Here is a 16,053-nt window from a genome sequence, read left to right on the forward strand (position 1 = left end):
AGGGGCCTAACAGCCTTGGATATAGTAAACCCGATTACCTGAAGATAGGAGGTCAGTTTTTGATGTAGGATGGCTGGAGGAGACGGGACGGGATGATGTGGGATGACTAGATGAGACGGGATGGGGTAACGACGGATATTGGATATAGGGACGACTAGGGAAGGGTAGGATAAAATTAGACCGCAAATCACACGATCGATTCTGAAGAATTAAATCCGATGAAATAGTGGTGGTGCAGCCGCTTTCCTCGTCGAGGGCGGGAGTACTGTCTTCAACCACCGCGGTGATGCCAAGCACCAAAATCAACAAATCCGAACGATCGTCCACTTAAAGATTAAAAAACCTATTCAACTAGTCACTTGAAGATTCAAAATCCAAATCAAATCTGACGGCGGTGGATAAACTCTTGAGGAACAGTAGATGAAGAACACAAGACACCAAAGAGTTTAGGAATACCTCAGCACTAGATAGTGCGTGATGAGGTTGCAGGGAATTCTCAAAGTGTAGTTGGTGAGCACGAAGAAGGGACGATCCGTCGATGGGATGAGCGTGAGCGAGTGGCGTGGAGGAGTTGTGAAGGAGGGAGTTGCGAACGGCCTACGCAGCGGGCGACATGTGTGGGCGGCCTACGCAGGTGGCCTGCGCGGTTGGCTGGCGTGGGCAGCCTGCTAGGGCGATCGGCGCGGGCGGCCTGTGTGGGCGGCCTGCGCGGGTAGGACTCGCGTGGGCGGCCGGCGTGGGCAGCCTGCTAGGGCGGCCGTCACAGGTAGGGCTCGCTTGGGCGGCCGGCCTGGACAGCCTGGTAGGGCGGCCTATGTGGGCGGTCTACGAGGGCGGCCTTCCCGGGCAGGGCTTGCGCGTGCTACCGGCGCAGAGTGGCTTGTGTGGGCGGGCAGCGAGCAGGGTTTGCGTGAGCGGCCAGCGTGGGTAGCCTAGTATGGCGGCCGACGCGGGCGGCTCTGTGGGTGGCCTGTGCGGGCGGCCTATGGTGACGGCGTCTGGGGACGGCCTGCGTGGGCGGCCTGCGCGGCGTGGGCAGCCTGCTAGGGCGACCGCCGCGGGCGGTCTGTGTGGGCGGCCTGCGCACGCGGCTTGCGCAGGCAGGGCTTGCACGGGCGGCCGGCGTGGACAGCCTGCTAGGGCGGCCGGCGCGGGCGAAGGGTGGTTTGCGAAGACGGACGACTAGCGGTGGCAGGAGCGACAACAACGGCAGCAGCGATTCGAGAGGGAGAGAGGGCTAGGGCAAATCTTCCAAGAAGAAAGAAACTTCAATTCTTGAAATAAATTTGCCAAGTGTATCGTGCAACATTGGCCTACATATACGCCTTGGCGGAAAGAGAAAATACAAGAAATGAAATAAAATAAAAGTTGACGACCTGTTATCGTGTCACATCAAAGGGCAGTTCTGGATCTGGCGTTGACGACGTGTCATGATGCGTGACAGGGCATGTGTAGGTGGAGACGCGACTGATGCCGATGCATTGACTTGGTCGTTATCAGGCGGGTTCTGCACTTGATGTTGGCGACGAGTCATGATGCGGGACATCGCGGGTGATGGTGGCGGCATGTCCGCTGATGGTGTGTTGACGTCGTCACCACCAATTTCCCCGGGGTTAGAAGAACTCGACTCCGTCGAGTCGTTGACAAAAAGCTCTAGTGGTGTCAGCAGGTCTGGACGAAGGCGAGCCATGTCCTCTTCCGCAATCCACGTGTCGTCCGTTGATGGTTTGCCCTGCCAACGAACAAGAAACTTCCGCATCGTCCCACCCTCGGTGAAAGTGATTACCTCATCCAGTATAGCCTCGATGTTCTCTTCCGAGTCAGTAGGTAATGAAGGAGGGGTGGACAAGTCAAACTCGCTTATCGGAAGGTCCATGGGAGGGATTGGTCATTAGACGAGAGATGTGGGGCTTCAAATGCGACCAAATTCGAAATGTTGAAAGTAGTGCTTATCCCCCATGTAGAGGGTATACCGACGGCATAGGCATTTTCCCCAACTCGCTTGAGGATTGGGAACGGCCCGCCACTATGAGCATAAAGCTTGGTAGCCCGTTTGGCAGAAAATCTCTCTGGCCTTACCCTCACCATCACCATGTCACCTTCATTAAACTCGCGAAAACGACGGTGTAAATCTGCAGTCTGTTTGTATGATGTGTTGCTACTCATGATGCGCTGATGAATGTCCTCATGTAGACTTCTAATATGATTTGCAAATGATTGACCATCGTGTGAGACTCTAGCATGTGACAACATGGGTATTAGGTCGGTAGGCTTACGAGGTGGGTGACCATGAACAATTCCAAAAGGACTCATGCTAGTGGTACGATTGACAGATGCATTGTAGGCAAACTTGGCGCGCGAAATGATAATATCCCAAGATTTGAGGTTGTTCCCAACCAATGATCGTAATAGATTGCCAAGACTTCAATTAACGACCTCAGTCTGACCGTCAGTTTGGGGATGAAAAGCCATAGAAAATTTGAGTTTAGTCCCTAAGAGGTGCCAAAGGGTCTTCCAAAAGTAGCTAGTGAATCTGGCATCTCTGTCCGATACAATACTCTTTGGAAGTCCATGTAGGCGGACAACTTTGTTAAAGTAGAGTTGAGCAACATGAGAAGCATCAGAAGTTTTAAAACATGGAATGAAATGGGCCATTTTAGAAAAACGATCTACGACAACCATGATGGAATCATGACGCTTGAGAGTTCTCGGAAGTCCTAGAACGAAGTTGATGCTCACGTCATCCCAAGGTTTATGAGGGACCGATAGGGGAGTATAGAGACCCGTGTTTTGTTTTACCTATTTAGCAAGAGCACATACACGACATTGGGATACAATATTTGCAACGTCTTGTTTTAGGGAAGGCCAAAAGAATTTATGCTCTATAGTGGCAATCGTCTTATCTCACCCAAAGTGACCACTTAGGCCTCCGGCGTGTGTTTCCCAAACAAGGAAGTCTCTAAGAGAAGTCTGTGGGATGCATAGACGGCGGTCGTAGAATATGAATCCCTCTTCTTGAATATAGTCTTGGGTTTTCGGTTTAGGGTATTTTCCCAAGGACAGGATAATAGGCATGAAGTCCGGACAATCGTTATAAAGATCCTTTATTTGATCAAAGCCAATTACCTCAATTTTCATGACATTCACAAGGTGGAGGCATCTACTTAAAGCATCGGCGACCCTGTTCTCGATGCCTCTCTTATGCTTTAGGACAAAAGGGTACGATTGAATGTATTCGACCCATCTAACATGCCTAGGATTTAACTTCTGCTGGGAATGGGGATACTTCAATGCCTTCATGGTGGGAATAGAGAATGAATTTTTTAGAGAGCAAATAATGTCGCCAGTGACGTAGGGATTGAATAGTGGCATAGAATTCTTTATCATAAGTAGAGTATTTGAGCTTGGCATCATTCAATTTTTCACTAAAGAAGGCGATGGGATGATTCTCCTGACTCAACGCTCCTCGAATTCCTAATCCTGACGCATCACAAGCGATCTCAAATACCTTACTAATATCGGGTAAACGTAGGATGGGTGCTTGTGTCATCTTAAGCTTTATATCGTCAAAGGATTTCTGTGCTAATACGGTCCACTCAAAATGATTACCCTTTAGGTATTTGGTCATGGGTGCCATAATGGTACTGAAGTTAGAAATGAAGCGTCGATAGAAGGTTACTAAACCATGGAAACAATGAACATCATGGACATTTCTTGGAGTCGGCCATAGGGTTATGGCAACTATTTTTGCTGGATCTACGGATACACCTTGTGCCGATAAGATAAAGCCAAGGAATGAGACATAATCAACAAGAAATGAACATTTTTTTGGATGGGCATATAATTGTTCGGCCTTTAGAACTTCACAAACTAGGCGTAGGTGGTGGACGTGATCATTCCTGGATTTACTATAAATGAGTATATCATCAAAATAAACCACAACAAAGTTTCCTATGAATGGTCTAAGGATGTGGTTCATTAGACGCTGGAAGGTACTGTGAGAATTCGACAAGCCAAAAGGCATGACTTTCCACTCATATAAGCCATCCTTGATTTTAAATGTAGTTTTTCACTCATCTCATGGATGGATTCGGACTTGATGATAACCACTTTTTAGATCAATTTTTGAGAAAAAATTTGAACCAGCCATCATATCGAACATATCATCAATGCGAGGGATGGGAAACCTATACTTAACGGTGATCTTGTTAATGGCTCTACTATCAATACACATGCGCCAACTCCCATCCTTTTTGGGAGCCAACAGTGCAGGTACAGCGCATGGGCTAAGGCTTCTCCTAAATAAATCCCTTGTCCAAGAGCTCTTGGATTTGACGCTGAAGTTCCTTATATTGCGTAGGATTCATACAATAATGGGGAAGATTTGGTAAGGATGATCCGGGAATGAAATCAATGGCATGCTGAATCTCACGCATAGGTGGTAGATCATTGGGTAAATCCTCGGGGAAGACGCTCTCAAATTCAGCTAGTAATTGAGAAACCTCCGATGGTGGGGGCTAGGAATTCTCAGAGGAATGATCGGGAATCATGGCTAGACAAATAGACATCTCACTATCTATCTCCTTCTGAAATTGGCGCCCGTTCAGAATGCATAGACCTAATGACGTGGATTTCGGTGAAGGTTTCTGTGGGTTGTGTGTATATGGGTGCCATGTAATTTTCTTACCCTAATAGAGGAACGAACAAGTGTTACTCCTACCGAAAGTACATCATTATCATATAACCATGGGCGATAGAGGATAATGCTTCCTACCTTCATGGTAACACATCACATAATACTTCTTCCTCGTACGATTGGACTTTTAGAGGAAGGAGACATTGATTCTTCATAGGGATCGATGTAGCATCGATCCAAGATACATAATAAGGATGAGGATGATCAATCAATGGTAATCCCAAACATGAAGTCATAACATCGGATACGGCATTGATACAACAACCATTGTCTACGATCGTCTTGCACATCTTATCAGCAATCTTAAAATAAGTGTAAAATATGGATGTCCTCAAAGCGGAATTATCAGTGGATGGTTGGGTAAGGTTGCATCGAACAATTCCCCTAACTGATATAGATGGATCACGACGAGGAAGGGATGGTGGGCAGTCAATGATGCCAATGAAGCTCACCAACCCATCTTCGTGCACGAATTCATCTACCACATAGTTATCTATCGTACATTCTTCTTCGTCGATCGGTTGTTCTTCCAAGATAGGTTCACCTTCCATAGACTCTTGTCCTATATGTAGAGCTCGGGAAGGGTACTGGGAGGCTCTATGGCCACGTCCCTGACACTTAAAGTATGTCATGCCGAACAGATATATTTAAACATAAGAGTATGTGTAGAGAGGTTAGGCTCTTATGGCAGATCATGAACATATTTTAGATGATTTAAACTATGATTTTAAATATTTGGATGATTCCTCAGTGGAGATTGGTATTTTATAGAGTGGTAGAACAGACATAATGGTGGAAGGACTATAGTGACTTGTGTGAACCCCCAGTTCTCCACCATCTTCAACAAATTGATCCTACTTATGTTTCTTGGCTACCAATTAGCTGTCTTATTCTGGGTTAAGGATCTGTATTTCTTCCAGTTTTAGATAAAAGAATTGCCATTCCTTCAGCTATTTAAAAGTATCTTTGGAACTTATATATATATTCTCTTCACCCATTTTCCCTAACTTACCTTACACCATTTCACCCACTTGTTCCTCATCCCTATATGAACTCCTCTGTTCCCACTATCCCTAATTAGTCAAGGTATCCTTTACCACCATGTTTTTTCTATTATCGGCCTTTTTATATTATTCCTTCATTTTACCATTTTCTTCTCACCCCCTTCTTTGATTTTCTTCAACGTCTTCTCAATATTTTTCTTATCTTTCTCATTAGCATGGGATAAATTATAGAAGGGACTTTTATTTGATGAATAGTTCGTTGATTTTACAAATAAAGGCATTTACTTTTTATATGTGTATCATTCACCGCTTAAAAAATTAAAAAGAAAAATAATTACAAATAAAGCAAAAAAAATAGTAAAAGTAAGGGGCTTCTTGTTGTCGAAGCAAGTTTAGTTATTTTTTATAGTATGCGTTGATTATTAATTTTATTATCCCCTGTTTAGGCCTATATAATCCACCATTGGGATATGGTATATCATTGATGGGGAAATCAAACGTAAAGTTAACAATATATTTGACTAATTGTGAAACTCGTGAAATGTGCACAAACAAATTAAATGAGGATTACTAAGTAGGCCACCTGTGGATATGACTATGATGACTGCACAAAGGAATCAGACTAGGATAACTATATCCCAAGGGCTCCATCTTATATGATATTGTATCTTATATGTAAGAACTCCCCCATATCCTGGATACTATCCTAATATCCACCATGATTAAAAGCTAAAAAGCAAATGGTTTGCACACTCGATCATCAACACTTTGCATTAGTATTTGAACAGAATTCCTTCATTTTGAGCCATAGAAATAATTTGATACCATTTTATTCTTTTCTCCCAATATAGAAATCAGACCATACAAAAATCAAATGTTAGCTGATGTATACTCATAGGATGATTGAAATAACAACATTCACTATGTTTGATACAAAAATAGTTATATCCATGTATTTAGTTCTGATTTTTTTGCATTGTTGTGTAAATCATAATCAAATATGCTTAGAGACATTAAACTAAGATTGGGCTGCAAACTTGGACCTATTAAAGATATTTTATGCACACAAAATTTACCCCAAAAATGAAATTTTAATGAATAAAGACATTTGGGGACCAATAAAAGTATGCCAAGTTGGATGACATACGGGATCGTCTAACTTAAAATGTATATACCATCACCACTTATCAACCTAAACTCCAGATATTTTAACATAACGATTGGTTGAAGTTATCCAATAAAAGCTTAATCCAGGTTTTTATTTTTTAGGACAGGATAATGTCAACCAAACCTTGAAACGAAAATACCAGCGGTAGAACCCTACACGTCACTACATCCTCATGGCTAAGCATAAGCCACATCTCTCAATTATTTTTTAACTCTTAATATTTTTTAAAAAACTGTATACATTTGAGTGATCTGGACCGTCCAATTGAGCTCAAATAGCCGGCCGAAATGGCCCAGTTTGAACTGCCAGGACTGGGCCGCTTCGGCGCTGAGGTTTGAATGGTTGGAGCTGTTGACATTAAAGTAAGATTAGGCTGCAAACTTGGACCCATTACCAAAATTTGATGAACAAAAAACTTAACCCGAATAGGAAATTATAATGAATAAACACGTTTTAGGTCCAACAAAACTCTGCCAAGTTGGATAAAAAATGGGATTGTTGGATTTAAAACGGACACACCATCACGCACTTATCAACATGAACCCCACATATTTTAAAATTACCAATGGTTGAAGTTATCCAATAAAAATTTAATCCATATTTATATTTTTTAGGACAAGAAAATGTCAACCAAACCTTGAAACGAAAGTACCAGTGGTAGCACCCTACACGTTACTACATCCTTGTGGGTAAACATTGGCCACATCTCTCAACTATTTTTTAACTCTTAATATTATTTAAAAAAGTTGTATAGATTTCAGTTGATCTGGACCGTCCAATTGAGATGAAACAGGCTGCCGAGATGGCCCGGTTTGAACCGGCCGGACCGAGCCGCTTTGGCACTGAGCTTTTAACGGTTGGAGCTGTTGTCATTAAAGTAAGATTAGGCTGCAAACTTGGACCAATTAAAGATATTTTAAGAACACAAAATTTACCCTACAAAGTAATTTGTAATTAATAAACATGTTTCGGGTTGAATAAAACAATGCCAAGTTGGATGAAAAATAGGATCTTCCAACTTAAAATGGATATACTTATCAACTTGAACTCCATATATTTTAAAATATCCTATGGTTTGAAGTTATCCATGAGAACCTTAATCAATATTTTTATTTTTCATGACAAGATAATGTCACTACATCCTTGTGGCTAAGCATTGGCCACGTCTCTCAACTATTTTTTCGTGTCTTAATATATTGTTTTTAAATTGTATATATTTGAGTTGATCTGGACCGTCCGATTGAGATCGAACAGGCGGCCGAGATGGCCCGGTTTGAACCGGCCAGACCGGACCGGTTCGGAGCTGAGCTTTTAACGGTTGGAGTTCTTGCCGTATCAGTCATGGCGAAGATGAAGTAAAGAAGAAGGAAAAATCAAGAAAAATCAAGGAAGAAATTCGACGAAAAATCAGATCAGAGATCTTCAATCCATCTGTCATGGCGAAGATTTCGAAGTTTCTGATGTATATTTCTCTCCTGTTCTTCGGTCTACCTGTGTTGTTCTTGATCGCGCCTTATTTGATTTCGAATTGCTACGACGGTGATGTTTTTGGGCTGCCGGTTTTGCCCTACTATCCGTATGATCTGCTGCCACTTCTTCCTCATCGGATCGCGTGGCCGATTCTGACGAGATTGCACGGCGCTGCTGATCTGCTGCCGTCTTTTGTGGGCTTCGCCAATAGATCTGATCCGGAGTCTCACCTGCGGTGGAAGGGAGCGTGTTTCTACAATACTACTGCTTGGCTGGAATTTAACAATAAGAGCGGGTCGGAATTCGGCGGGGGAACTGTTCATCTCCAGGTTAGTATTCTCCACTTGTTTCTTCAAAATTTTCAAAAGTGTTAGATCTTCGAATTTTAATCTCTGTTTATTATTTTGATGTTAATGGAGAGTTTTTCTTGGGAACTTTTTCCACCAGAACTCTTTTCTCAGCCTGAACAGTGCTCCTATAATGATTTTGCTTGATTTTTTAGTCATTTGTCTGCTTGAGACCATCCTATTTAATGATCCTAAACAATTTTTAAACGGCTATTTGACATTGTTTTTGGAAGAATAATAAAAAAAAGGCCTCCACTTTTCATTTTTGAATTTCGTGTTGTGCTCAGCCAGCAAAGTTGATAGAAGTTGGCAGGTGTACAAAGAATTATTTCTATAGGACCTTTGTTTGTATTCTCTAAGAAATTTGATGTTTTCCGCTTCGCTATTTCTCAGGGAATAAATTTTCTAATTTATCACTGGTTTGATTTCATCCCTTTTTGCAAATTATTTGCATTTTTCTTCTTTCATGTGGAAGTATTATATTCTTTGCGATGCACTATTTGCCTTCATGATGTGCTTGTTGGCTGAGAATCCTATTTTTATTAATTAAGATTCATCTATATTGCATATTCTTATTCCATTCATCAATATTTAGTTTCAAGATGGGCGTCCTAGATATAAGAATAGAAAAAGAAATAGAGAGTATTTTATTCGCGGAATGGAAGTCTTCATTGTCATTTTCCTTGTTCCATAATTTCTGCTTCTCTAGAAGGCTTTGTTTTTTTTTATCATCTGTTGAAGTAAAGGTTATGAAGTATTTCTTCCCTCCTATTTCTCTGTTTATCAACCCTGTCAACTATTTTTAGTATTCCTATTGATGCCTTTGAGTAGGGTCTTATGTTTCTTGAGATCATCTTATTAACTGCTTCATCCGTAAACATTGTAGACCAGCAAGCCGCACAGCTGGACATGTATGGATATTTACATTTTTGCCACACCATACCGGGTAACGTGGGACTACTATTTTATTTCCCGGGAGCATACCTTGGAGATTAGCACATGGGAAGGAAAAGCTGAGTATGAATATGTAAGCTATCCTGTCGAACAACTTAAAAATCTCTTCGTTTTCCTTCTGGGATCATCAAAATATCATCTTTTCACCCAACTGTTCAAATTAGGTGAAACACAATGGAATTTCCATCTTCTTGATGGGGTCAGGAATGCTGGGAACTCTTCGAGCTCTTTGGGATGTGTTCCCCTTGTTTACTAACACCAAATGGGGGGAGAATTCGAACCTCGCCTTCCTTGAGAAACACATGGGTGCGTCTTTCAAGGTTCGACCCCAGCCATGGGTGACGAACGTTAGTGTTGACGATATACATTCTGGGGACCTTCTTCTTCTGTCAAAGATCCGTGGCCGATGGGGTGGTTTCGAAACGTTGGAGAAATGGGTTACCGGTTCCTACGCTGGTCATTCTGCTGTTTGTTTGAGAGACAGTGAGGGGAAACTCTGGGTTGGAGAGTCAGGGAATGAAAACGAGCAGGTTAGTCTCTTTTAAATCAAATCTAGTTTCGCATTGCAGAGTGAATAAATGCACATTTTTTGGCATTGATTCAACCATTTTCGACGTAAGTCTAATATTGATCCTATGTTAATTGTTGGTTAGTATATATATTGTTTTTTCATGATATTTACTTGATTTGAGTAATTGTCAATTAAGCCAATCTGGACGTTGTTCTAAATTTGAACCTTGGTGAAGACGTTTCTGGAAATGGGATAGTTGACATGTAGGAACTACTCATGGAGGGTTACTCATATGACCCTGCCTCCCGCTCCTTTGGCATTATAGCCCATTAAAGGCATTCTGGTTATTTCCCTTCATGTATGTTTCCTTTTAAAAATGGAAGCCATGCCCTTAGGATGGCATACAAGAAGATTGAAGTTATCTCTTGGTCTCATCTCATCCTCTGTGATCCTCATCTCTTGTGATCATCTCTACTTCAACACCACTTCAGGCTGGTTGGCCCTGGTCAATCCCCACCTTTTCCATTTGACCTCTCCTTTGCCCCCTGTCTGATACAAATCGAAATGAAGGTTTGTATCAGGTACTTGTGTCTAAAGGATATTAATCTTCGAAAAAAGATGGAAAAACTCGGGTCAGGGTATGGGGATCCTAACAGCTCCTCTCCCTTTGTTAGTTATTGTTTATTTCACGATTTGGGAGTTTCTCTTTCATGACATTTCCGTAATTTGAGAAATTTTACAATTGAACGTGGCTAAGTGCAATCACGATGTTGATGAAATTGCACATCTACGTGTAGGGAGAAGACGTTATCGCCATACTGCCATGGGAAGAATGGTGGGATTTTGAGCTGAACAAGGACGATTCCAATCCCCAAATTGCGCTGCTTCCTCTGCATCCTGATATGCGTGCCAAGTTCAATGAAACAGCTGCATGGGAATATGCCAGAAGCATGTCAGGGAAACCGTACGGCTACCACAATTTGATCTTCAGTTGGATAGATACTATAGAAGGCAACTACCCTTCGCCGCTCAATGGACAATTGGTAACTGGGCTACAATGAACTGAACTATTTTTTGTATTTTTTGATTCATAATCTTCCTATATTCAAGATGAAACATAGTTTAGCTTCTCCCTTCATAAACGATTTGGATTGTTGGTACAACTTTACACTAACTTCATTGGTAGTTCTATATTTCTATTTTTCCTATATTCAGATTGAAATCGTGTTACAATATTTCTTTGTGGCCACTGTATATAATTGCTTATTATAATTTTCCTTCTTGCCAATCAAGTGCACCCAGCTTGTATAGATGGAAATGGGATAACCTTTATGACTTAAATGCTTTCATAATTATTGCTTAGATTTTGTGATTTTAATTTTCTTCATAGCTATTTTTTCCTTCGCAGTTTTTGAAATGCTTTAGACTTTTGGGAAATTAGCTTACCAATAAAAGGCTTTCAGTGTTATGTTTAGGTCGCCAACATCCCCCAACTAATTTTATCAGCAACCTAACAATATTTTATAATCATTGAGGAATTGATCCCTTCATATCTAGAAAGAGGACCTATATCTGAGGAGAAAAGAAAAAGTATTCCCCGATTGAAGTGTTTCTCGATCTTTTTTGTTTTCTACGATTGAAGTATTTCTTGATACCTCTTCAAAGATTGAAACAATTTCTCGCTTTTTTTGATTTATTATTTGTTGATTTCAGACGTAAAACTTACTCTCTTCATCTCTAATTGTAGGTCGCCTCCGTAATGACCATGTGGAACCACCTCCAGCCTACTTATGCTCCTAATCTTTGGGAAGAGGCTCTAAATAAGAGGCTTGGGACTGAGGTTTGTAACTATTTAAAAAATTTTGACCAGTGAATTTTCCTATGTCAAATCGATTATTATGAAAAGCATGTCGGCTCATTTTTCCTCATGCAAATAATGCCTACTGAAGGTTGAAAAATGCCAATTGAGAAATATGGGATATGGTTGCTGTTTTTCCTTGGTTCGTTTCCTTTTAATTCAAAAAAATGAGCGATAATTGGATGAGAACTTCTTTCGACATGTTTTTTGTGCATAAATATGGGGTAAAATAAATTATGGTTTTTAATTCAAGAAAAAAAAGTTTTGGTTTGCCATGGAAACACAGCTTTCAAAAAACTTAGAACACAATTTCCTTTTTTCCTTTTCAAGGGCTCAGCCTGCCAGATGGCCCATTGACTTGTAAAACTCAGATCAGCGAAATCTGGATCTAGTTTTCTGTATTTTCAAGATGGAGCCTGTCTTAGTTTTGGCAAAGTTGTATCTGACGCTGATTTTCTGTGAACTTACTGTTGTTCCTTGATTATTATCGTGGCAGAATGCATTAGGAAAGTTTGAAAGAGACTTTGAATTCTTTATTTTTTGTCCAGGCTCTGAGTCTGCCAGATATTCTAGTGGAGACGGGGAAGCGAGGGATGTCGTTTGACAAATTGTTGACAATCCCTGAGCTGGATGAGTGGGTCTACTCTGATGGGAAGTCAGTTTCATGCATTGCATATGTTCTTGAGATGTACAAGGAAGCTGGCCTCTTTGGCTCTCTTGCCAGCTCCATCCAGGTCACCGAATTCACGGTATTTCTCTCTCCCTACCTATTTATCCATCTAAACATCTATCGGTGTATCTATCCAACCATCCATTTAGCCATCCATCCATGTGTCAGTTCATGTTCTTTTGTTGGTTCATCCGTCAATCCCTCTGTTTGTTCGTCCGCCGGTCCCCATCCATCAATCAGTCCATCTCCCTCCATCCCTATCTATGAATATCTATATTGCTGTATCTACCTAAATATCCATCCATCATCTCATCCAGCCGTCCGTCGGCCCGTCATTATGTCATTTGACTGTCCAATCATCCATTTTTCCGATAATCGATTTGCCCGTTAATCTGTCCATCCATTCCTCCATCCCTCCGTCTGTCAGGTCATCAATCTTATCATCCTTTCATCCGGTATCTGCACGTCCATCCATCTGTCCAATCATCCATTGTTCCGATTATCTGTCCTTCTATTTGTCCATTCATCCATCCGTCCATCTGTTCGGTCATCCACTGGTCTGATTATTGGGTCATATGTTCAACCATCTGTACTTTCATCCATGTTCATCCATTTTTCCATCCATCCATCCATCCATGTTCATTCATCCATCCATCCATCCATCCATGTTCATTCATCCATCCATCCATCCATCCATGTTCATTCATCCATCCATCCATCCATCAATCCATGTTCATCCATCAATCCATCAATCCATCAATCCATGTTCATCCATCCATCCATCCATCCATTGATCCATGTTCATCCATTTATCCATCCATCGATCCATCCAGTGATCCATGTTCACCATCCATCCATTGATCCATTTTCATCCATCCATCCATCCAATGACTTCCTCGTCGGCATGGCCGGTGGTTACAGATTAAGGACGCGTACACGCTGAAGTTGTTTGAAGACGACAAGACGCGGCTGCCGGGGTGGTGTGTGGAGGGGGATGGGGAGGTTCTGCCCTTCTGCCAGATTCGGGGTACGTATCGCATGGAGCTCCCCTTGTACAACACACTCGAGCCCTACCCTCACATGAATGAGTACTGCCCCTCTCTCCCTCCCCTCTATGATCGCCCAGCCCGTTGCTAACCCTCTCCCCACCCCACTTCTCTCTCTCTCTCTCTCTCTCTCTCTCTCTCTCTCTATATATATATATATATATGTATATATATATATATATATCTCTATCTCTCTGAACACCTCTCTCTCTCTCTCCTTGCCATCTTCCCTCTCTCTCTCCTCTTCCCATCTTCCCTCTCTCTCCCCTTGCCATCTTCTCTCTCTCTCTCTCCCTCCCCTCCTCCCTCTCTCTCTCCTTGCCATCTTCTCTCTCTCTCTCTCTCCCCTTGCCATCCTCTCTCTCTCTCTCTCTCTCTCTCTCTCTCCTTCCCATCTTCTCTCTCTCTCTCCCCTTTCCATCTTCTCTCTCTCCTTCCCATCTTCTCTCTCTCTCTCTCTCTCTCTCTCTCTCTCCTTCCCGTCTTTTCTCTCTCTCTCTCTCTCCTTCCCATCTTCTCTCTCTCTCTCTCTCTCTCTCTCTCTCTCCCTCCCATCTTCTCTCTTTTCCATCTTCTCTCTTTCTCTCCCTCCACATGTTTTTTTTCTCTCTCCACTTCCCATCTTCTCTTTCTCTGTTTTCATTCTTCCTTCCCATATTTTATCTCTCTTGTCCATCTGTTCCTTCCTTTCCATCATCTCTTTATCCTCCTTCCCATCTTTGCTTTCTGACCTCATTTCTCTCTTTCAGTCTAGAATGTATGCATGTAAATAGAATAACTGTATATCAACCTCAATTCTCTCTCTCTATTGACCTCTTATCCCTCTGAAATCCCACACTTGATCCATGTATTTTATTTTTCCATCTCCATATCTCTCCTATTGTATAGTAAAATTGTTAATATTACCAGTTGTAAAGTTGACGATATGTATTTAAGGGAGAGTGCACCTATGGTTGTGTTTATGGAAAATTGGAGCTTAGCATTTGCTGAGATGCTTGTAAATGCTATGGATTATTAATATTTCTACAACAGTAATTCTGAGTTGCACAAAAAGGCCTCAATTGATTATTGTGCAGATTGATGATAAGAATTGAGTTTATTCAGTCAGCAAAGTTCTATAACTTTTTTTTCTCTAGAGTAGATTATGCATCAAAAGAATTTAAAGTTGTTTCTATTGTTCTTATGAACTTGGCTTGACTGCTTCATCTTTGCATCAGCTTAAACATATAATATTTTTTCATGTGGTTTGGACAGAATGTCCAGTAAAATAATATCATACCATCTTTGTCATGTGCACGGATAACTGAACTCGTTGTACTGCCTTGTTGACTAATGTATGGAATATTTGAATTGTCACCTATTTCATCACTTACAAATCCACAAGAAGCAAGATGAGAATCAAAATTTATAGTGAATTAAATACAAACAAGAGTCTATGAAGGAGTGATAAACCTTTTGTAAGTGATAAGCTAGGCCAGGTTTTTGGCAAATAGGCAATTTCAAATTTGTTTGAGGGCTCCTAAGCTTTAATAATTTTAGTAATCATCATTATTTATCCCTCAACTGCTAACTAGAATTGAAGACAAGAAGAAAGAACAATTCTTGATACTCAAATAAAGAGATTACAAGGGGTTTTATAGGGAGCCCTAATGGGCTAATAATAGAAAGGACCCTTAATGGGCTAATAATAGAAAGGAGCTAATAATAGAAAGAAGAAAAGAAAAGGAAAGGAGACAATAATGTCAACACTCCCCCTCAAGCTGGAGCGTGGATGTTTTCCACACCCAGCTTGGAATAGAGCTCCTCAAACCGAGGGGCATGAAGCCCTTTGGTGAAGATGTCTGCAAGCTGTTCAGCTGACGGAACATATGGCGTGCAGAAATTTCCCGACTCAAGCTTCTCTTTAATGAAATGTCAATCGATCTCAATGTGTTTTGTACGATCATGCTGGACGGGATCATGAGCAATGCTGATAGTCAATTTGTTATCACAGAACAGCTGAACAGGGGAAGAAACCGGACACCTTAGTTCACGAAGCAGTTGGGTAATCCAAAGTGCTTCACAAAGACCATGCGCAAGGGCACGGAACTCTGCTTCAGCACTTGATCGAGAGACCACTTTCTGTTTCTTACTCCTCCAAGTAATAAGATTGCCTCCCAAGAAGGTGCAGTACCTAGAGGTCGACCGACGATCAACCACAGATCCTGCATAATTGGCATCAGTGTAGACTTCTAGACGCAGACCACTGTGACGACGAAACATTAATCCACGGCCAATGGTGCCCTTCAAGAAACGGAGGAGGCAATGGGCAACATAAAGATGACTCATT

General features: G+C 41.6%; 1 protein-coding gene across 1 annotated transcript; it reads left to right on the forward strand.

Annotated features, from left to right (window-relative positions):
• The first annotated feature begins 8,197 nt into the window (after positions 1-8,197).
• LOC144707470 (uncharacterized) lies at positions 8,198-14,672 on the forward strand. Its single transcript, XM_078580589.1, has 7 exons — positions 8,198-8,667; positions 9,572-9,712; positions 9,804-10,169; positions 10,948-11,193; positions 11,898-11,990; positions 12,557-12,757; positions 13,600-14,672. The coding sequence occupies exons 1-7, from the start codon at positions 8,305-8,307 to the stop codon at positions 13,813-13,815; spliced, it is 1,626 nt and encodes a 541-aa protein (XP_078436715.1). The 5' UTR covers positions 8,198-8,304; the 3' UTR covers positions 13,816-14,672.
• Positions 14,673-16,053: the final 1,381 nt, after the last annotated feature.

The sequence above is a fragment of the Wolffia australiana genome, chromosome 9 (assembly GCF_029677425.1).
Source record: "Wolffia australiana isolate 7733 chromosome 9, ASM2967742v1".
Lineage (NCBI taxonomy): Eukaryota > Viridiplantae > Streptophyta > Magnoliopsida > Alismatales > Araceae > Wolffia > Wolffia australiana.

Bases quoted from the DNA above. Each gene is read 5' to 3' on its own strand.
- LOC144707470 (XM_078580589.1), top strand. From the start codon at position 8,305: ATGGCGAAGATTTCGAAGTTTCTGATGTATATTTCTCTCCTGTTCTTC. The intron at 9,713-9,803 runs GTAAGCTATCCT...TGTTCAAATTAG, and splicing joins GAAAAGCTGAGTATGAATAT to GTGAAACACAATGGAATTTC. The intron at 11,194-11,897 runs GTAACTGGGCTA...CTCTAATTGTAG, and splicing joins CGCCGCTCAATGGACAATTG to GTCGCCTCCGTAATGACCAT.